The 21,257-nt window shown below is 39.5% G+C and overlaps 1 protein-coding gene and 1 long non-coding RNA gene across 2 annotated transcripts; both read right to left on the bottom strand.

Moving 5' to 3' along the window:
• Positions 1-378: 378 nt before the first annotated feature.
• Positions 379-21,257, bottom strand: LOC100821076 (DExH-box ATP-dependent RNA helicase DExH14). The gene is made up of 49 exons (XM_014896938.2): positions 20,900-21,257; positions 20,727-20,779; positions 20,437-20,605; positions 19,785-20,232; positions 19,634-19,699; positions 18,106-18,210; positions 17,714-18,013; positions 17,207-17,323; positions 17,043-17,102; positions 16,868-16,939; positions 16,673-16,789; positions 16,424-16,585; positions 16,127-16,192; positions 15,902-16,054; positions 15,740-15,823; positions 15,280-15,354; positions 15,073-15,204; positions 14,943-15,008; positions 14,165-14,230; positions 13,947-14,069; positions 12,962-13,111; positions 12,507-12,719; positions 12,258-12,413; positions 11,947-12,171; positions 11,771-11,872; positions 11,044-11,124; positions 10,866-10,946; positions 10,347-10,550; positions 10,147-10,263; positions 9,255-9,377; positions 9,092-9,181; positions 8,889-9,014; positions 8,719-8,781; positions 8,384-8,472; positions 7,622-7,712; positions 7,007-7,156; positions 6,723-6,914; positions 6,530-6,595; positions 6,304-6,459; positions 6,080-6,223; positions 5,388-5,455; positions 5,135-5,300; positions 4,964-5,026; positions 4,591-4,686; positions 4,301-4,468; positions 3,983-4,153; positions 3,273-3,419; positions 1,343-1,474; positions 379-837 (listed from the first exon to the last, which is right to left on the bottom strand). Exons 1-49 carry the CDS (start codon positions 21,004-21,006, stop codon positions 754-756), a joined length of 6,255 nt encoding a protein of 2,084 aa, XP_014752424.1. The 5' UTR covers positions 21,007-21,257; the 3' UTR covers positions 379-753.
• LOC112269692 lies at positions 19,263-19,626 on the bottom strand. The gene is made up of 2 exons (XR_002961555.1): positions 19,411-19,626; positions 19,263-19,332 (listed from the first exon to the last, which is right to left on the bottom strand). It is a non-coding gene; the product is annotated as an uncharacterized LOC112269692 (long non-coding RNA).

Below are 21,257 nucleotides of genomic sequence, written 5' to 3'. Positions count from 1 at the left end.
AATAGATAGCACCCATTTTTTGCATGTCAGATTACTTCAGGGATGCATGACAAGTTCTCAGCAGTGCATATGAAGCGTGTTGGCTGCAAATGTGTAATGGCGCCAGTGCTAGGTCAACAGCCGCTTAATTAATTTGGCACACGTTTTTCTTTCTTTCGAGAACATACATTAATTTTCCTGCGCCAGGGCAGTTCGACATTTCATCCACAACGGCAGTCAGCAGAGACCCTTCAATTTTTCTATTTCAATCTGCACCCAGTACAGTCCCCTAGTGACCAAACCCAATCCAAATCTCCGAACTTGTGCTATAAAACTGTAGAATTATAATGGGAAACAACTTTGTTCAACATTGCACGACAGTTTCTGCTGAAAACGATGTCAAGTTCAGTTCCAATGAACTGTTAACATTTTTTATCTTGGTAGTCGCGGGGCCAAGGTTAAACTAATACTCCCTCCGTTCCATAATTCAATATTACATGTATCTAGACGTTTGAAAAAAATAGATACATTCATTTTTGGGCAAATTTGGGACAAGAATTATGAAACGGAGGTAGTACATATGTACTTCCTTTTATTACCAATGCCAATTAATGACCACATTTGATATGTAGAACGGTAATATATACACTGGTATTCGTTATTATGCTAATACTGTATGTTAATATCACAAAAGGATGTGATGGCAAGAACAGAATTCAATTTTGAGTGAATATATCTGGATTCCATTAGCAACTCTGCTAGCCAGCCGAAGAGTCAGACAACCTTTGCTAGATGCCCAAGAGAGATCTCCTGATCAAACCCAAGGTAGCAATCTGACACCACAATCAGCTTCGTTTCCTGAAAGAGGGTTCCCCCGTCAGAACACATAAAAGTTTCAAAAATGATCAGGTAATCTAATCTCCAATTTGAGAACAAATCAGAAACCATAAAGGTGCGAGAGCTGACACGGATACAAAGTAGTTACACGGCACATTGGATGATGGAAGTCTTCATCAAAGAAGAAAAATACATGTCATAACGCAACCTATTGCTTGGACATGTTTAGGTCTGTATTCTTAAGATTCGGCATGCGTACATCAACCTGAAGCACTGCAAAACCCCACCCGGTTTTCAAGCAGATACACAACAAAAGGATCACAAATGGGGAGCAGAGCATAATACAATGGCGATTTGGTGTTGGCTATACTGAAGGCTCATCATTTAATTTGTTACTCCATTTATTGTTGTTGATTCATAAGTAAAAGTTTAGGCAGATCTCGGGCACAAGCATGAGAACAATACTCTCACGTTGAGATTCACTTAGCCTAGCAAAATTCATTCATATGTGGGAGGCATTTATTACCTGGACATCAAACATCTGTGGCAATTTCATGCGAGTGCTAAGGACACGATCTGTAAAACTAATTCTTTTCAGACCATATAGCTCTGAGCTTGCAACATTCCCTAGGACTAGCCACCAAGCTTCTTGTTTTGCCTACAGAAAACATGGTAGAGTTAAACATATGTTGGCATTTATATTAATAAAGAAGTAAAAAAAGGTAAATACTACTCCCTCCGATCCATAATAAGTGTAGTTGTACTAAATCTGAGACACTTATTATGGATCGGAAGGAGTTCTAAGCTGTAGAGGATTTCCCACACTGGAGCCATAGTAACAGCCAATTATTGTCACAAAAAAAAAAGATTCCATAACAAGTATGCAAAACAGTTTCTTAGAGCCCTGGAAAGCTCAGTAAGTAGGGGTGGGCATGTCGAGACCGAAAACCAAGAATAGAACCAATTTGACCGAACTGTCAGGTAATTTGGTCCAAGTTCTCTGTCTACATGGTTTATGCATTTAAATTAAATTTGGTTTCCAATGGTTAGTACCTGAAAAAACCGAGAACATCTAAAAAATGGAGCTACCCATAGCACACGAACCCATGTTCTGCACATCAGATAAGGCCCTACCAACTAATAGAGTACCAAATCCAATCCACAAATTAACCGCTCCAGACCCAGCCCAACTAGTAAAGTCCCAATGTCCCAATCTACCAGGCTCCTGCAGCACCACCACATTCCTATCCTGATGAGGTGACGACCTCCCTGAATCCTAGCAGCAAATTGGCAACGAGCAGCACCAGTGCTTATCTCCGGCAGCCGTTCCACCTTCACCAGTCATCCCTTTTCGACCGAGCCACCTCGCGACTCGCGTCCATTTCAGCCCTGAACCACAACATCGGAGAGGGCAAGAAGCAGAAACCTATCGCCGGAGCTAGCAGCCACAGATATCGCTCAGCAACGACGGCCACCAAATTCATCGATCTAGTCAACTAGCACAACATAAAAGAAATGGTCTCCATGCCGATGTTGCTGAATATTTTTGAGCTTGTTGAGTTCACAGGTACCCGAATAGACCAAACCAAAATATTTCGGTCTATTTGGGTTTGGTCAGTGGTAAATTTAGGTCCCAATTTAGCAAACCCACTTTTTAAAACTCAAATACTAGACCAAATCGATTGGACCGTATTACCCAAATGCTCACCCATATGTAAGAACTTCAAACTCCTGAACCACCCAGATAGTTTTAAGCAATTTCCTTTCCCAATCTGTTCTTTTTTCCATTGCACAGGCTCAGTTGGCTTGGTGCGTGGGTGAGCGCCCAGCCAACCTGCATGTGAGCCGCAGGTTGCACACGGTTATCTCTACTTTATAAAATATCAACTTTCCAGGCTTCATGTGAATATTGAAAATCTTAAAAATTTACCAAAAAAAGAAGCTTCATGTGAATTCATTTGTCCAGTCTTTCATATCAAATATCAACTTTCCAGGATTTATTGACAATGTGCATTACTGGTAATACCGCTAAACCATATATTACAGTTCTCAAAAGTCAAAAGTACCACTATTTTCTACAAGCATAAACCAACTCAGATGCCAGGCAATGTATCTATAATTACTCCAGCCACCTCTAAGTAGGCCACCATGGGATCCGTGCAGTCAATTATTTATGCTTGATTTGCCTTGCAAATTGTACAAGTTTTGCTAGTATATCATGATAAAGCACTTGGCGAAAGTCTTGCATTGGAGGCCGGTCATAAATATATCAGTGGATGGGTGGAGCAAGATATTAGAGCTAGTAATTTAAGTTAATGTGATTCCAGGGCAGTAACAGGAGTTTGATCCCATCCTTCGATATTGTGTGCTTGACAATGAGTTATGTGCCTGTCATCATGATATAAAGCAATAATACGAAAGCGGTACTATTGTCAAGGCAATTCATAGTCACTAACCTTGGGGAATTTAGGCGAAAATGCTCTCGATGAGCGCCGTGAATTTTTTATTTGCATTCTGATGTTCAACATTGGAGGTTTGGACTGCTCCTTATCTTCACCCTGTAGATTAACTTTTACATCGAGGCGAGGGAAATGTTGCAGATCCTGCAGGATGCAAACATAATATCCAGGAGTGTATGAATTTAATTGCCATTTCCATCTAGAAGTATGAGTATATTACAAATGGGATTATCGCACAGATGACACAAATTATCCATTCATACAAGTTGTAAAGGTGTCTTGAAAATTTTAAATTGTAAAGAAAATCTGGAAAAAAAGAGTAGTGTGGACATGGAACATACTACACAAAAACCTGACGTTTATGTTTGTTACAAATAACAATATGATCGTGAAGCTAGAAAATCTTGGGCGGTACAATGCATAAGCAGCTGAGCGTGAGATTTTTCAGCGAAATTTGAATAGAGATCCGATGGCATTTTTTTTCATTTTCCATAAACAACAAGGATACCAGAATATAAAAATAGTTGTGATTTCCGAACAATCAGCTCATTCAGTTTAGAGAAAAATGGATCTGTTCTGTTCACATTTTCAATTGACTGCAACGAAAAGAGACAGGGCACAGATGCACATACAAGTATCTAAAATCACTAGGAAAATAAATTGTCTTCTAAATGAAATATGCATATTATCAACATCCAAACGAGTACCTGATACAACTCTGAAGCAGCAAACGGTTGAACCAACTTATGTAATTCTTCACGAGAACAACTGAGCAAGGTCGGAACTGTTGAAACTCCTCTACCTTTAAGATGAACTAGAAGACTATCACTCATGGATGGTAACATGCGAAGTGATGAATCTCTCTCAAACCAGAGACCCTGATAAAGATAAACTGAAGTTCAGTTGAGATAAAAAAAAATGCACCTCTTTAGAATTCTGATACTAGTCAATCTGATCCTTCGGTACAGGACTTTACTACCATAAATCATCAAAATGAAAAGAAAATCTGAATCTACAAAAATTACCTGTATGATCATTTGTAATAGATGCATACAAGTCAATGCACTTGAAAGCCATCCACTGTTGGCACATACGTCAATCATTGCTTGTATAATACGTATGCTCTGATCAAGAACTGATTTCAAGTCAGTGATATAGTCACTAATAGGTAATTCTGCTCTGGAGAAGTGTGCCTGCAAGGAAAAAATAGGAGGGAAAAGGTGTTTAGCTCTTCAATGTACATTGTCATGTCAAAACAGAAATGCTGGTGGACATAGTTACATACTACTCAAATCATGAGTTTAACTCCCCTTACCTGAAAGAGTAAATTAGCCTTAACATGTGGGTCATCGAGGCGGTGCTGATCAACTGAAAAAGGGACCTTTTCACAGAGTGTTCGATTCAAGTTATCCTGAACCAGAGAAGAACATTAATGCAATAAAAGACGTTATTGTGAAAAGAAACAAGTATAATGTATTATCTAAGATCATAATGTTTTTACGTACCGGACTTATCTAAGATCATTAATGCAATAAAAGACGTTATAGAGTGTCTTGTAGTAAATTTTCTTTTAATTTTCAACATCAGCTAGTCAAGGGCTGTTGAAGTAAATCTGTATCCAATTATTCTATAAAAAAAATGGATGAATGCTTAGTTTTTGGAAAAGAAGGGGTGATAGGGAAAATCACCTCGTTATGACGTACAGGAAGCTCATCAAATTCCGCTGCAGCGGATAGTATGTGCACAAAGGCCTAGAAATTAATGCAAGCTATTAATCATCTAGCCATTTCAAATCAACTGGCACTACAAGCAGAGTGAAGTAAAGAACTTCCACTTAAATAAGGCATCAATTTACTTACTTCCAGTGATGTACTGGGACCAATATTTGACCCAAACATTGAGACGGTAAGGTAACTAAGGTAATATTGTGACGCTATTTTCCCCAAAATCAAGGACTCCACAGAATGGTCATCCACTTTTATGCATCCACTGTCTTCCAAATCTTCAAATGTAGTTTCCACTAACCTGTTTTATACACAATTGGATAGACAGTTGTCATACGATGTTAAAACCAAAGGCAGACCTAAGTTACATAAAGTCCTCATTTCTCACCTCGAGAGGTAAGAATTCAAGGTATATGTTTCAGTATCTTCCAATCCATAGTAAGATGGATTAACAACCTTCCATAGAGCAACCAAATCAAATATCAGTGAACAAAACAACAGATATCGCAGTAGATGCATATAGCCACATCAGAATTACAGAACAATGTAACGAAGCATTTACTCCCACCTTCCCATTTTATAAGGCACCCTCGTATATCGAGATTTAACTTTGACCATCAATTTAACAATTATACTATACGAGCTATTCGCCATAAAAATTATAATATTGGAAACTTCTTTCGGATCATACAATTTGTGTCACATATCTCATATTCTATTGGTTAAATTGATGGTCAAAGTTGAATCTCGACATGCGTTAACACCTTATAAATTGGGAGGGAGTACATGATAGGAGCTGAATAAACACATCCATTTCATTTTAGCTTGACATGCTAAAGAGCAACAGGTTTTAAACAGTGCAATAATAAGACAGCTTTATAAGATGCTACATGTGTACATTAATTGTCAAGTATTACCCATATTATTTATGGTTTTGACCATAGATAAAGGTTACACCCTGAATTGTGGGCATGACAACATGAAGAGATAATTTGAAGCGCATCTGATGTCTAACAGTAACTCTTTATGGTTGAGTATAAGTTAAAAGAGAATAATTAGGAAAGAGAACAAGATAAATACCAGTCTGCGATATAGGTAAGTCCAAGTAAGATAAATAATTGCCTCCTCTTTATTACCGATTGTGCTAGAAACAATCTCTGCATTTATGTGGTCATGCAAGTGCTCCCTCAGATTACTTTCAACTGGGAATGGTTCATAGAGGAACTGAAAATATTACAATGAGTGTTAAACTTAAGACAAATATGCATCAGAATGTTTGTCAGCTAGACAAAATTGCATGCAACCTTCTTATAAAAGCTCTTTTTTGGTTCATGTACGAGAATAACAGCCTTGCCATGTTGGTCATATTGTGGTCGGCCTGCACGACCCATCATTTGCAGAATATCTGTGATAACATAATCGACATATCTTTTTGTTTTCCCATCATAGAATTCAGTACCCTGCAAAAAACAAATTAGTGCTCAAGTAAATGATCATTAAAGACGCAGAAAATGTAAATCATTGTGTCACCTTGATTATGACCAGGTGAGCTGGAAGATTGACACCCCAAGCCAGTGTGCTAGTGCATACCAGCACCTGCGAAAACAATAAATGATGTTTATATTTTGCTGCATGATAAAGTCGAGCTACAAGAGATAACAATAACCATACGGAAAGGCAAGAACATGTTTAGACATAAATTCAGTTATCAACAACAGCACACCTGAATCTTGTTGTTTGAAAAGAGTTCCTCGACCAAGGATCTATCTCTATCATTTAGACCTGCATGATGCAGACCTATTCCAAACTGAAGCGTATGTCTCAAATTGCTGTCAGTGACTTGTGAAAGAATCATGTCTAGAGAGTTATCTGCCATGCTAAGGAACTGCCTTGGTTTTTCATCTGATGCCGCAAGCTGCAATATAGTGTGCACCAAACATATAAGGTGGTGGCCAGCTCACCATTTATATACATGCTTAGTAACAGAAAACCAAAGCAGTACTCTACCTGAATAAGATCAAGAGCTGTAAGTCTTGTTTGTCGACGTGATGACACAAAAATGAGAACTGGTTTATCAGGTGAATGAGTACATATGGCTGCATATGCTGGTTTATTCATGCTATTCATTCTCGGGCAGTAGAACTTCCCAGGATATCCCTGTTGGTAGGGGGAAAAAGGCTATATGAGTTTATGATAAAAACCGCAAAGCCTGTTTTAAGCTATGATATATCAAAACATGGGACAATCAATTAAATAACTGATTAACCAGAAAGCCGGGAACCTGAAATATTGCTAAATTTTATCTCTTTAAAGTAACAATAAACTAACAATTACACTGTCCAAATGCCTGCTTGCACATTAAAAAAAAGGAAAATCATCTATGGATGCACAACACAAGAATTGATAATGGACAACATAAGAATTGATAAATAAATCTGTCGATGAGAAATATACATTGTAAATCTAAAAAAAATAGGGAAATGCAGATGTACAAATGGTTGTGTGCATCTTTTTGGCTAAATCTAGCAACAAATGGGGAAAGTGACTCTACTAGAGAATATAGGCATTAGTTATTAATGAACCAGACAAGAATCTTCAGGCAACAACTGAAGTACTACTTACCTGAATATGCACTTCAAGAGGTACCGGCCGCACACTGGGCTTGAAATTAAATAGACCATCATCTCTGACACCCAACCAATCAGCCAAGTCACTGAAGTATTTTGATAGATGTAAGTGGTTAGCCAATAGAGGAAAAGTGCTCCAGTGGTCATGTACATACATTGCTTAAAATAAAATAGGGCTACGTAGGATCCTGGGCTCACATGCTCCAAGGTGAAGAAAAACATAGATGTTGCTTTGCATGCACCAAGGTGAAAAAAACATAGTTGAACATAGCATAATCAGATGCGTACTAGCAAAAATCTGCCTATATTAGTCATCCGTTGCTCGCCTTTTTTGCACAGCTCACATCTGGACTACTTCTGTACAATTTTTTGCTATTACACATGTTTTTGCAGAATGTACATCTAACAGAAAAATGAATATTCTTTTTAACAGGAAGACCACTTCTAAATTGTTGGGAGCATGAAACCCATGTCCTCCATGGTAACACCTAAGATTCTCAAGTACACAAAGAGTACTCTAGCATTCATGCCATCTGATATTTTTTAGTAGGTTTACACTTCACACTAATCCATTGACCAACAAGGGTAAGTGGTCACATACGATCTACCACCAGTTCATGTCCGACGACATGGCACTTTTGCTGGGGAAACCCTCATAAAGCACACAGACATCGCTATAAAACTATTGGGATAAGGATATTCATATATAATAGTGGATAGAGAAAATTGCATGGCAAAGCTTCCCTTCGAAACATACCGAGCATTGGCTAATGCTGTTGATAAACCAACAAATCGAATTGAACGTTCCGTTTGTGATGATATGTATCGCATTCTTGACACAATGACCTGAAATCCAAACTCCCATCGTCAAAAACAATTGTGAAACATACTGCTTCAAAGAAGAATAAACAGAAAAGAAAATACGGTATTTAGATGATTTGGTCCCTAAAGTTAAAGCTATGTAATTTGACCCTTCTAACCCATCCCCCCCCCCCCCCCCCCCCCCACACACACAGAGACACACAGACACAGTTTTTTGTCCAAACTCCTCCACTGCCTACAGTGTAACTTTAGTAAGTTCAGAAGTGTTACCTCAAGAATAGGCCCACGGTCAGCTCCAAGAAGATGTATCTCATCTAATATCATGAGTCCAACCTATCGGCAAGCATAAAAAGTTATAACTAACATACATTTTACATACAAATCTACAGAAAAATGAAGCATAATAGAAACTAGCTAACGTAGAAAGGAACTGTTTAGACCTTCATAACATAACTTCTACTGTGCCAACTGCGACTAATCCCATCCCACTTTTCAGGGGTAGAAATTATGATATCAGCTGATAATAGTGCCATCATATCAGGTGTAAAGTCACCAGTCATCTCGACCTGCCAAAAGCATTACCTCAATTAAATTAGGCATGCTGATGGACTGATGGTGGAAAAGAAGGTCAAATAATATGTACCATCTTCTTCCCAAGCTGAGTTACAAGCCGTTGTCTCCAATCATTCATCCGTTCTCGCACTATAGCTTTTAGAGGAGCAATGTAAACTACCTGAAAAGATGTAAAAAAAAAAAGATCAGTATCACATACAATTCTGGTTTATACAGGAGTTTGATAAACAAACCTTCATATCTGGTTGGGTGTTGAAAAGATGAAGCATTGCTAGTTCGGCAGAAATCGTCTTTCCACTTCCCGTTGGAGCTCCCAAGAGTACATTGGTATCAGTGTGATAAAGAACATGGAAAGCCTGTAAAACAAAAACATGAGGACCGCAAGTCTATGCATAAAAAGGAAAAAAAATCAGTAAACTGGAATCCACAGGCGTAATGGTGTAAACAGCATATGCAAGGGCCAGCAAAAAGAATATACAGTTGTCCATTTTCAGCCAATAGAAACAGATTGATAATTGTGGCACCAATTTTCATTTGGCCTATCATTTAACTACAATGTCATGTAGTGTAATTACACTAATCAGGGTAACTCAGAGGTGCACCCATGAGTATGTGCTACCGGTGAGAAGAAAAGGATCTCTCAAATGTTAACAAAAAGTCATAAATAAATCACACATGCTCAAGTTCAGTCAATGTACTCCCTCTGTCCAACAAAGGACGTCTCAATTTTGACTAAATTTGAATGCACCTATACACTATGTCATGTCTAGATACATCCAATTTTTGACAAACTTGAGACATCTTTTGTTGGACGGAGGGAGTACCTATAAATTTTCATGGAAAAAGATTAGTTTTGTGCCCCATGTTCAGAATGTTCAATTTTTTGTTAGAGCATGTGTAAGTTTGATTGAATTTTGCTTTTTTTTTTCAGGGCACAGAATGTTCCTTTTTCCATCAAAATTTACCATCATATACAAGACTCAGATACTTCGGAACCTTTTAACACTTTAAGTAACATCAGGAGCACGAGCATGTACTCCCGAGGGTCATTTCGCCTTGTCCCATTAATCATTAGCATGCAGCATGGACAGCCAAAACAAAAGATAAATGGAATCCAAAATGCACCTGTGTTTGTATCGGATTGAAATGGGTAAATCTGTACAGATCTTCATAAGTTTTGTTGCCAAGAGCGCTTAGTGGAAGAGGCTTCAAGTCCAAAAGTTCAGTGTGTGTTATTTGTGTCTGCGCAGAAAACACACACAGTTCAACATCTGACAGTCGTATGTAAACATCGTGGAACTGCCGTTAGATAATGCTATATTCACCTGTGGCAATGTAAGATTATGAAAAGAGACAGTAAAGAGTGACTCTGCATGTAACCAGGAGTCTGATATGGCTCGGATATAGTACTGCGGCGGATGAGGCTCAAAGATCGGTATATTAAAAGATATCTTTGTAGGTGCCCCTCTTGCCATCCTCTTTGTTAGTGTGAAGAGCTCTGAATGATATATAGTATCATTTTCAGAATCCTGTAAAATAAGATGTTATTGTCATACCAATGCATTGGCACTTATCACTTGCTGGCACAGTGTCAAACATTAATACATGCCTCTAACAGTAACTAACTTCACAGCGAATAACACAAACTTAAATAGAGAACCAATGAATTGCAGGAGGTATAGAATTTGATTCATTGTATAGTTCTTAATACAACTGCATGCACAATGCACTTGATGTACGAAATTCACAAAGATAACGATGATAGGCTAGTTTTTTCAATTTTTCTACATTTCTAAACGATGTAGTGGCAGGCCCATAAATATGATAGATCTCAAAGAACACACCTCCACGATAATCAGCCATCGTTCTGACATGCCATGATAACGATCCTTCCACTCGAATTCAGGAGTTATAAGCAGGTCCACCTACATATTATCATAGTAATCACATGAGAGACAAAAAATTATAAATAATGAACTAATTTGAGATCTTCAGAATAATCTAATTGGCACTAGCTCTTACTTTAAGAACAGTCCTGGTGATTGGACTCACAGAAGCAGATAAGTTGACATATGGGAAGTATCCAACATACTGCTTAACTATCTTCAGAAGAGAAAGAAAAAGATGTTAACTCCATCAGGCAAAGTCACTAGATCATTGAAATTTACCATCAATATATATACACAGCTTGTTAAGTCTAAACCATTATTCAAGAAATCGGCCGATTCAGCGATTAATCGCTGATCGGCAGGGCACCGTGTAGAATAATTGTAATCATAGGAATTAATCACCCAGGCCGATTAATCGGTCTGACACCCGATTAATCGTGGTGGGCTGATTAAATTTCTGTCCCAAAATACACAAAATTACCTCCCCCTTCGTAATTCTCCCCGTCCGATACCCATTTCCCTCGCACCCCTGCCTCGTTCCACACTGCCACTCCCGATTCACCCCGCAGCCAGCGGAGAAGGTGGCCGCCAGCGCTCAGATCTAGGACCCCCCCCCCCCCCCCAATGACACTGCTTTCCTCGACCATGCCCTGCAGCCTCCGCTGCCAGCCCCTGCTAGAAGACCTTTTGCTACAGGTGTGTCCTCCACCCTCTCCCTCTCATTCTCTGCTGCTGCTGGCCGCTTCTCGGAACAATTAATTGTCGACCGATTAAACCAATTAAAATCTGATTAATCGCTAATCCCTACCCAACCGAGCAGTTACCGATTACCAATTTCTTGAAGAATGATCTAAACATACCCTTCCCTGATGAGAATAACGAATCAGAGCTCCAATGTCCTTATCCTCCATCTCATAAAGACGATCCAGGTCCACATTTCTTTCCTCGAGTTTCCACATTATCTAGTTCAGACATTAATAATGTTTAGAAAACAAGGGAAACACAATTAAGTAAATGAGTGATAACTAATAGCAACCTCAGGGGAAAGATCCCTCTCGAACTGCCTAAGTGGATGGAGATGTGGCCATATTTTGCGATCCACAGCCTTGCAATATTCCAATAATAATGAAGTCATCTCAGACCACCCTCGACGCAGACAAATCTCAAATAACGCCCTCATAATGCGAGCCAAGCTTTGACTAATATATTGGGCGTCTGAGTGTAAGGATGAGCTATCAATTGAAGCACGGGAGATGTAAACCTGAACAAGTTATCAAATTCCTCAACTTACGAACGATGTCGGACCAAAAACTTAATGAAAAAGAGTAGCAGTTCTTCAACAGTAACCTGAATCAGAATTGAAATTTTTCCATGCTTGTCAGTCGGCCCACCCTTAATTTCCATTGGGCATGCTTTCCTTGCAAGTGTTTCTAATTCGTCTTGTTCTTCTTCTCTGACTACAATATTTTCAAATTCAGATGAATGGGCCACCATATTGATCACCTGAGGTGGCATCCAGAAAAGTTAGTAAAACTTCAAGGACACCATGAGCTGCAGAAGAGAAACTACCAAAAAAGAGATAAAGAAAATGCTTACCTCACTTTCACTCATGTGACGACGAAGCATCTCGTTGTATGTCTCAACACTGGAGTACTGAAGATAAAAGTGGCTAGCAATTCGACCTAGCTCTGTGCAGTAGAAGTTGCCGCTCTTTTCGTCGTAGCGCATCATTTTAGCCTTGTCTAGCGCACGTGCAGCATCAATAATAAATGCTCGTTGCTTGGCACCCATGGAAGGATCTCCAATCACCTTAACGGTTAGACAAGTTAAAAACTTAAAATTGTTGTCACAAACCAAAGGACTATTGAGTATCACATGTGCAGTGAAGCGCATCGGATATAAATGATCATTACATGCTTCTGGAAGCACTAGTACATAAAAAAAGAACTAGACAGTGCATGTATTTCAAGAGAGTTGATGTAATCCTTCTCTTATGACAGTGGGGTATATTGATCTACATCTAAGGTGTGAACAATGGAAGAGAAGGTTACCTCTTCCCAAGTTATCCCATACACAAGAGGATTAGTCTTCATTCTTATAAACAAGTATGTATAGCCAAGCCAGGCACAGGCCTCCCTGACATTGGTTACAGTACCCAAGGCAACCTCGGCATTCAAATTATCTTTCAAAGATCCAAGGAACTGCAAGATAAATATGGTCATGAAGAATATAGTTTGAACTGAATAAACCTACAGCAATCAAGTAAATGGCCAAGGGAACGAGTAAATTAAGAAATAAAATTTGCAAATTTGCAATGTTTACTTAACACCTACGAAACTACCATGGTAAAAGAAAAACAGTATTAGAGCATCCACAATAGTCCATTCACTTGTATCTAATTCCATGAAAACCAAGACTTTTGGTGATGCGCGGGGGGTGAGGGGTCAACTTGTGTCTTGCATGAGAGGCAAGATAGCACACAAAACAAGTCCTTATATACAACAAAATGTGCATTGGGAATGTTAGCACACAGACTGAGAGAGAGGATGAAGGAAGGAGGTAGGGTCATAGACCTCTAATATTTGCAACATATCAAGAAAAAAAATCTGAATTTGGCGAGAACTGGCTTTATCACAAACTTGGAAGTTCCTAAGATTTCTATTAAAAAGAATACCAGATGTATGGGATGGTTCTTTGTAAATTTTTAAGGCCAAAATCAATTGCATATGCATGACACAAAAAGAAAAATACTTCCCAAAACAGTGAGACACTATTTCAGTAAGTATTACTCTCTTTCAAGTCCCATAAATGTGATTGAGTTTGCAGAGTTGTAGACCATATCATCCCTTACAACCCATAATTATTTTAAAAAATTAAAACAAAGATTTATTTTGCTGGAACTTGCTCTAAAGCGCATTTTAACTGGATACTCCACCACCATAGCTCTGCTTTAACTGAACATGAAAAATTATTGATTGATGTCCTTAACAGCTTGTTCTAATATTCTCCACGGTAAAGGTTCAATAGGTTGCTAACCTGGCTTTCTATCGGAAGCTGACTAGTCAATAATCTCAAGTAATAAGCCAACTTGTCATGTGTCGTGATAATAATTCCTTCACCACTTTTATCAAACTGTGGCCTCCCAGCTCGTCCAAAGATCTAATAAGGAAACAAAATAACATCAGAGAGATATAATGTTTGAGTAATAGAAATGAACGGAATCCATCGGAATCACAAAAAGTCTAGAGAGGTACCTGCATCACATCGAGCATCCCCAGATCTTTCCATCCGCCAGCTTTAGCATCATAAAGTTGTGTGCCCTGTTGTTGGAAATATATTACTTTATGCAGCAAGCTAGCAACATGCAATGCATTAGAAGAAGAAATAAGATTCTAGACAACTGGAAACATATCTTGGAATCCTTGGATCTGCCGAAAATTGGATGCAAGATACCACAAAACATAAATATGCATCCATCTAAACCAGCTAACGTGGTCTTTTGGTATGTCCTTTCCAACGATTATTTGAGTATGACCTTACTAAGAACATGGTTATCTATTAGGTTAAAAGCTCTCAAAAAAATCTATTAGGTTAAAAGTTTTTTTTATTTAGTTACTGAACTAACTCTAAAAAGTCAAAACTGAATCCAATGAAAACATAACAAGTGATACATGAGGAGACAATAATTTTATTTCACCAATAGTTAATTAAAAAAATCAGAAAGAGTCCAAGGCAAAAAAAAAAAACTTAGACAGAGAGAACACAAATACTCCCTCTGTTCCTAAATATAAGAAGTCTAACTTTCTGCTAAGTCAATCTTCTTAAAGTCTGACCACGTGTATAGAAAAATCTACTAAGATCTACAATATCAAAACAAGTATATGACGAATGTAATGACATTTAATAAGAAAATTAATTTGGAGTTGTGGATGTTGGTAGATTTTTCTATAAACTTGGTCAAACTTGAATAAGGTTGACTTAAGACAAATCTAGAACTTCTTATATTTAGGAACAGAGGTAGTAGATACTAACCTTTATAACAACTGTATGAGCTGGTAAGTTCACTCCCCAAGCCAATGTTGCTGTACAAACAAGGACCTAAATTGAGATAAGATAAGTTAGCACACGACTCAAGACTACTGAAGGTTGCACAGAAACTTACTTTCAAGAGACCATCGGAAAACAAGCGCTCCATCAAACTTCTGTCAGAACGTATCATTCCAGCATTATGTATGCCAAATCCAGATTCGAAAAATTCTACAACTTCACGACTTTTAGCTTTACCAACATCTTTCTGCAACCATAAGACTAAGTTAACAATAACTACAAGACTCGAGTTTAACAGCCAAACCAGAATGGTAAAATATACCTTGATTAATGAATATTGGGGATGGTCTGCATTTGAAAATAACTCCAATTCCCCTGATTTTGCAGCTAGATCAATCTGCAGGGCATGACAAATGAATGAGCAACAGGAATTCACTGACAAATAAATACATATATCAAGAAAAAACAAGATGACCCAAACAGTGTCTTGTAAATAGACAACACGACACTATGGAAGCATTAAGTTCAACGCAAGATTTTAGATATTATAGAGCAAAGGCTTCCTGGGTGTTAACATAGCATGGAACAATATTTAGCTTGCATGTTGTACTTCAAACCATGAGTGCAAAACTACAGATAATGTCAGACAAACAAGAGCTTAAGGATATGCAGACTGCTCTTGAAGATGTAGAAAAAGAAAAGTATGGCATAGAAGGATGCTTGATAAACAGTAACATTTTACCACACACAAAAAATGTCTCGCTAAAACCTATATGGCTTACTAGGGTTCTAGCGGTTTTCCCGGTATCCTTGCGGGTATGAACAAAAACCAGTGCTTGATGACCTTGCTTAATGGCCTCCACAACCTATTAATTTGAAATAGAGTGTTAAAGACAGGTGCAAATGAGGAGATCCAGGTGGAACTATATACAAAGAAAAGGGACCTTCTCATAGCAGAGACTATTGAAAAGTTCATTTTTCTTGGCGTAATCCCTTTCAGTGATTCCAATGTACTGTTGAGCAAGAGGAACTGGACGGTAACTTGAGTCAAAGTAGAAAAGGCCAGTGTCCGCATTGACCCTCAGAAATTGCGCAACCTGAAAATGTAAAATTCCATCGTAAAATTAACTGCTTTTCAGGTAGCGTACATGATAATTTAGATAACAGACCTCTAAGTAAGTAGGCAGTGTAGCAGATAGGCCAACAATGCGAATCATTGATTGCATGGATTCAACCTGTTAAATCAGATAATTCATAAATGGATCAGAGGTAACAAGAAACAATACCTAAAGAACAGGCATATCTCATGGTCTTATGAGAGTGTAATCAATTTAAGTACGTCAGTTTTTACTTTTTATAGTTTATATACACATTTATAGTTTACTTTCTGAATCATTAAGCATAAGCATCCCTGTAATCATAAGAAGTGAAGACAAAGGGCTCCTATTTTTTCTCCAAAAACTGACCTGACGAAGAGTTCGAGCAACTAGTGTCTCAATTACTGACCCTCTATCATCATTTAGCAGGTGCACTTCGTCAATGATTATCAGCTTGACCAACATTGACAGTGACATGTCACTGCTTTTGCGCGTAATGACGTCCCACTTCTCAGGAGTAGTCACTATCATCTGGTTGATGCACAAATAAGTACAGCTCAGAAGTGCAAATTTGAAGAATGATACCAAGAAAGATAATATCCGTGTTTTCGACGATACCTGTGTTTCCTCAATCTCATTTTTGGTCAACTGCATGTCGCCTGTAAGTTCTCTAACAACCAGGTTCAATGGAGATAATCGACGACCGAATGTTGCGGTTACCTCTGCAGCCAATGCCTACATAACACAAGTTTGCTAAATACAATGATCACAAGAACATCCAACAAGAAGAGAGAAGGTTGGGAAGATGAATACCTTCATTGGTGCAACATAGACTATCTTGAACTCATTTTTATGCAAAATGCCTTCCCTGAAGTGCTGTTTAACCTGTAGATTTTATCAATAAGAGAAAGTTCGCAAAAAGAAAACTGGCTGGTAAGGTTCAGTAACTCAAGACTGCAGAACACTTCCAGGTTTTACCAAGGTATACCTCATGAAGAACTGCGATCATTGCAATATTCGTTTTGCCAGCACCTGTCGGAGCACAAACCTGAACATTTACGGAAGTTAGCTTTGACAACAGTAGTACATATCACGGCACACTTCTTGAAAATAGAAGGTGCAACTGCACATATATTGGATTTAGTTACGCACTAGAATATTCTCGTTGGTGTTGTATGTCGCTTGAAAAATACGACTCTGAACACGGTTGAGTGACTTGTATCCCTGGAAGGCAGCTTGGGCGATATCATCCAATTCTCTTATTTCAATCTGGTAAAAACAAAGCAAGTTGTATTGTAATGATGTGCAGTCAGTAATTTGTTCAGACCTGCTAATGTTCAAACTAATTAACTCGGTGCAGGTAAATTCATTTTGCCACACGGATAACGGATTGAAGGTAAAAAGGCCAAAGATTGCATGCAAAATATAAGTCTTTTTTAGGAAACAAATATGAGTTTTTCAGTCCACGGATTAGGCAGTAAACTAAACAGGAAAATACGAGCAAATTAATTCTCAGTGGTACTTGGAATTCACCGGTACTGGAATAAATGTAGTGCGGGACTTGCCCTCTTTTACTGGATCCTTTCAAGGAAATATGGAAGGATTACCAAAGCAATAACAAAAACATGCACAGTAGAAATAAAGGGGCTATAAGAATACCAGTTTCTCATTGGGTCTCAATGGCGCTGTTGGAGTTGGTGGAATTTTCACTTCTTCATACCCCTTCATATGTTTCCTTGTGGTTCCTTGAGGGAGAGAAGTTACTGTAAAACTACTTTCCCCTTCTCCAGTACCGATCATATCATCAAATGGCTGCTTTCTTTCACTTGCGAGAAGAAGGGATGAGAAATCATCAGCACCAATATCATTTGTTCCATGTTCTGCACCACGTTTAGCACGTCTTCCCTCTTTCCTCTTACTCTTCTCAAGCTGACGCTCATACTCTGTTTGTACTGTTACCTGCAGGCATAGTGGATGCGAAGTCATTTAATGTTTGACAAGATACCTACATTATCAGAAGTTAGCAAGCACTCGTAAGAAATTAGTCCTACCTGTGTGCCATATGATGGCATCTTTGGTTGATTACTCGAAGACAGCTTTTCCGATTTCAATATTGTCAATCCATGCTGAATAGCATCCCCTAGCTCTTTCCTATGCTGCAGACAATGATGGCACTCAATCAGCTTTGATTACATTATGATATGATAGGCAAAACAAGTGAGGTTGATCATTAACACACAAAAATGAAAGCCTCCAGATATTTATCAGTGCATCCATGAAAAGAAATCTTGAACTCCTAACTCAAAAAACGCAACTCAGTCAGGGAGTACCAAACAGGAAATGTTTGCAGCAACATCCGTCAACCATCACTATCAGTCACATTTTTAAATGGTCAATAAAAGGTCTAAAAATTTGCTGAATCCCAGCCGTCAGGACAGGCCTAAATGTGCATAGCTACTCATTTGGGCTCCATTATTATTTTTCCAACTAAGAGTTCACCTGGAGTTACTATGCATGTCAGCATCCGTCCCTTCTTTTCATCTCACTGACATGCAGTCACATCTCTCCTCTCTAAACCCTCTTTTTTGCCATGAGACTGGTCTTAAATATAAACCGAGTCTTGTGGTTTGAAATAAGACCCACTTGGTTGCAGTGTGAACTACCAGGTGGTAGATCCAAAGGATTCCTTAAGACCCCCTTTTCTACACACATTGTGGATCTCTTTGATTCTACTGTAAGTCTTGCAGTACCAGTAAGGCGGTAAGAACCATGAGAGAAAGGAGACTATAATCTGCAACAGGGGGGAAAGCATTACAATAATAGACCCATCAATGCCTTATATATAACTACAGAAATAAAGAAGGAACCAGAAAGAAAAGAAAAGGCTAGAAAATAGCATCCAAGCCCCTTTCATTTTCAAGTTTCTTCTGTGCCGACCGACATCCCACATTCTTGTAACAGTGTCCATTTACTACAGAGCACTTTTTCATGGTATCGCCACATGAACAGAATGAATAAATCTAGTGAAGCAGATAAGTACAGAATTACACGAAACTTCTAGGAGATAAGTGCAGTGGCAGAAAAATAAAATACTTTTGAGTTCCTTTTGTCTATGTTACCCTGAAACTTCATCGAGTTGCCACCATATTCAATACCAATTGCTCACCAATATGTACCAATATGTGTTTGCAAATAACAAAAAAAATCATTTAAAATTAAAATAGTCATGATACATTGATACCTCTTGGGTACACCCTGCCTACCAAGACTCTAATACCCTGTGCACAAAAAAAAACTCCAGTTGGTGCAGCCCAATGCAAGCCTGCTAGCTAATCGAGAATCTTATAAAGACCAACCCAAAATATCCCTTGCCTCACACACGCAGTCACACAAGACAGGAACGCCTTCCATGCCTCGAAGGCACAGCACAAACATGACTCCCCTAAACCATCACTGTATGGAAGTAGACATATTATCATCGTATTATACTCCCTAAACGACGAATCCAAGTCACTTATTTCCGGATGGAGGGAGTATATGAAGAACGGTGCAAAAAATAACAAGGTCTGATTCTCTTACTGAAAGAAGATCCTGAACTATTTCAAAGGCAGCATCCCCGACCAGGTCCAACAGTTCACCAGCTATCTGCAAGGTTGGGAAGTTGGAATATTGAATGATTGTTTCAACTTTCAACAAAGGGAAAACTATATTATAGCAGCATGTTGCAAACCTCATCGCCCGCTTTATGTGAACGGAGCACTCTGCACAAAGCCATTGCAAGTTCATCTCCCGAGAGCATTGAGCCACCACTTCTAGTAATTAGATCACACTGATCTTTTAGCCACCTCAAATTCACAGAACCCCCAGAAGCAGTTGAATTACAGTTTATGGATGTGCTGCAGGCATCATCCAGCTCGTTTTCAAATGGTATTAACACACCACTTCCAAAGGGTAGGTCATCATCAAGAGTGACATCAATAATGAAACGAGAAGGTGCTTTGAAATCAAAGCTTGCCCCGAATTCACTTGTATCATCTCCAGCTGCATCCTTTTTGTCTTCTTGAACAAATTCCTGAATGCTCACCCCTTGAAGGGAATGTAGCTTCTGAGCAAACTGAGCTAGCTTTTTTAAAACTGACTCTTGCACACTGTAGCCCACAAGGCTCTCCAATTCATTCCTAAGGAGATAGATAAGCATAAACAGGGGATTCTGGTAAAAAAAAAGGCTCAACAGAATTTGCAACATTCAGTAAAAAAACAGCATTTGCACCATGCTAAATCATCTTCTCCTTTTAAATTCCAATGTATCGAAAAGTCTGGAAGCATAAAGAGAAGCAGCCCATGCAAGGACACTGCATTTAAAAGACAATCATAGCATATACCTTTTCTCAAGGGACTTCGCAGCAGCGCCAAACTGCGCAACATTACCACCAAACAACCTATACACAGACTGAGCAACCTGCTGGAATTCCTCAGACACCACCTCCCCATTCAACAACTCCACCACTGCGCCGATAAATTGCTTATACGCCTGACGCACATCGCTGGGAGCTGCAACAGTGGGGGGCAATTTTCAGCAAGTGTATCGTAGAGAGACACACGCACATCCACGAAAATCAACGCATCAGCACTAGCAGCCAAACGCGGGTGGCGAGGGTTTTGGAAGCGTTACCGTCGTCCCAGTTGGGCACGATCCTCCGGGCGAGCTCCCACTCGTCATGCGGCCTGCGGAGACAACAGGAAGCGTTAGGGACAACCAGGGATGATTGATTAGGATTTGGGCCGGGGTGATTGGAACCAGGGTTTGCAGAAGGGGGGGGGGGGGGGGGGGCGAGGAGGGCAGACCTTGGGGGAATGCGGGCTTGGAGCACGGCCTTGCGGAGGAGATAGGCCTGGTCGGCGTCGAAGTGGGCGCGGAGAGAGCACGTCAAGCGCGGGAGCGGCGCGAGCATCTTGGAGCAGGATCGAATCGGCGAGTCGGCGGCGGGGGGGTTTTGGGCGGAAGGAGCGAAGGAGGCGGCGGGGGAGTGGAGAGACGATCGATGCGAGTTTGGTGAGTGATTGGACTTCCTTCGGACTTTGGATCCCGCCCTGATGGAGGGAGACGCGCCACGGACGAACTTGAGCCGCACGGAAGCGCCGGTGGACTGGTGGCGTTTGGTTTCTGGCTTTCTGCTCTCGAGGCGTCCCTGCGGCCTGCGTC

The sequence above is a fragment of the Brachypodium distachyon genome, chromosome 1 (assembly GCF_000005505.3).
Source record: "Brachypodium distachyon strain Bd21 chromosome 1, Brachypodium_distachyon_v3.0, whole genome shotgun sequence".
NCBI lineage: Eukaryota > Viridiplantae > Streptophyta > Magnoliopsida > Poales > Poaceae > Brachypodium > Brachypodium distachyon.
The sequence above is the reverse complement of the archived record's forward strand: the minus strand, read 5'-3'. Positions and strand labels throughout refer to the sequence as shown.

Coding starts and splice junctions, on each gene's coding strand:
- LOC100821076 (XM_014896938.2), bottom strand. CDS start 21,006: ATGCTCGCGCCGCTCCCGCGCTTGACGTGCTCTCTCCGCGCCCACTTC. Junction 8,782..8,888: donor GTAGAAGTTATGTTATGAAG/GTCTAAACAGTT, acceptor GCTTGCCGATAG/GTTGGACTCATGATATTAGA. Junction 8,473..8,718: donor ACCGTGGGCCTATTCTTGAG/GTAACACTTCTG, acceptor TTTGGATTTCAG/GTCATTGTGTCAAGAATGCG.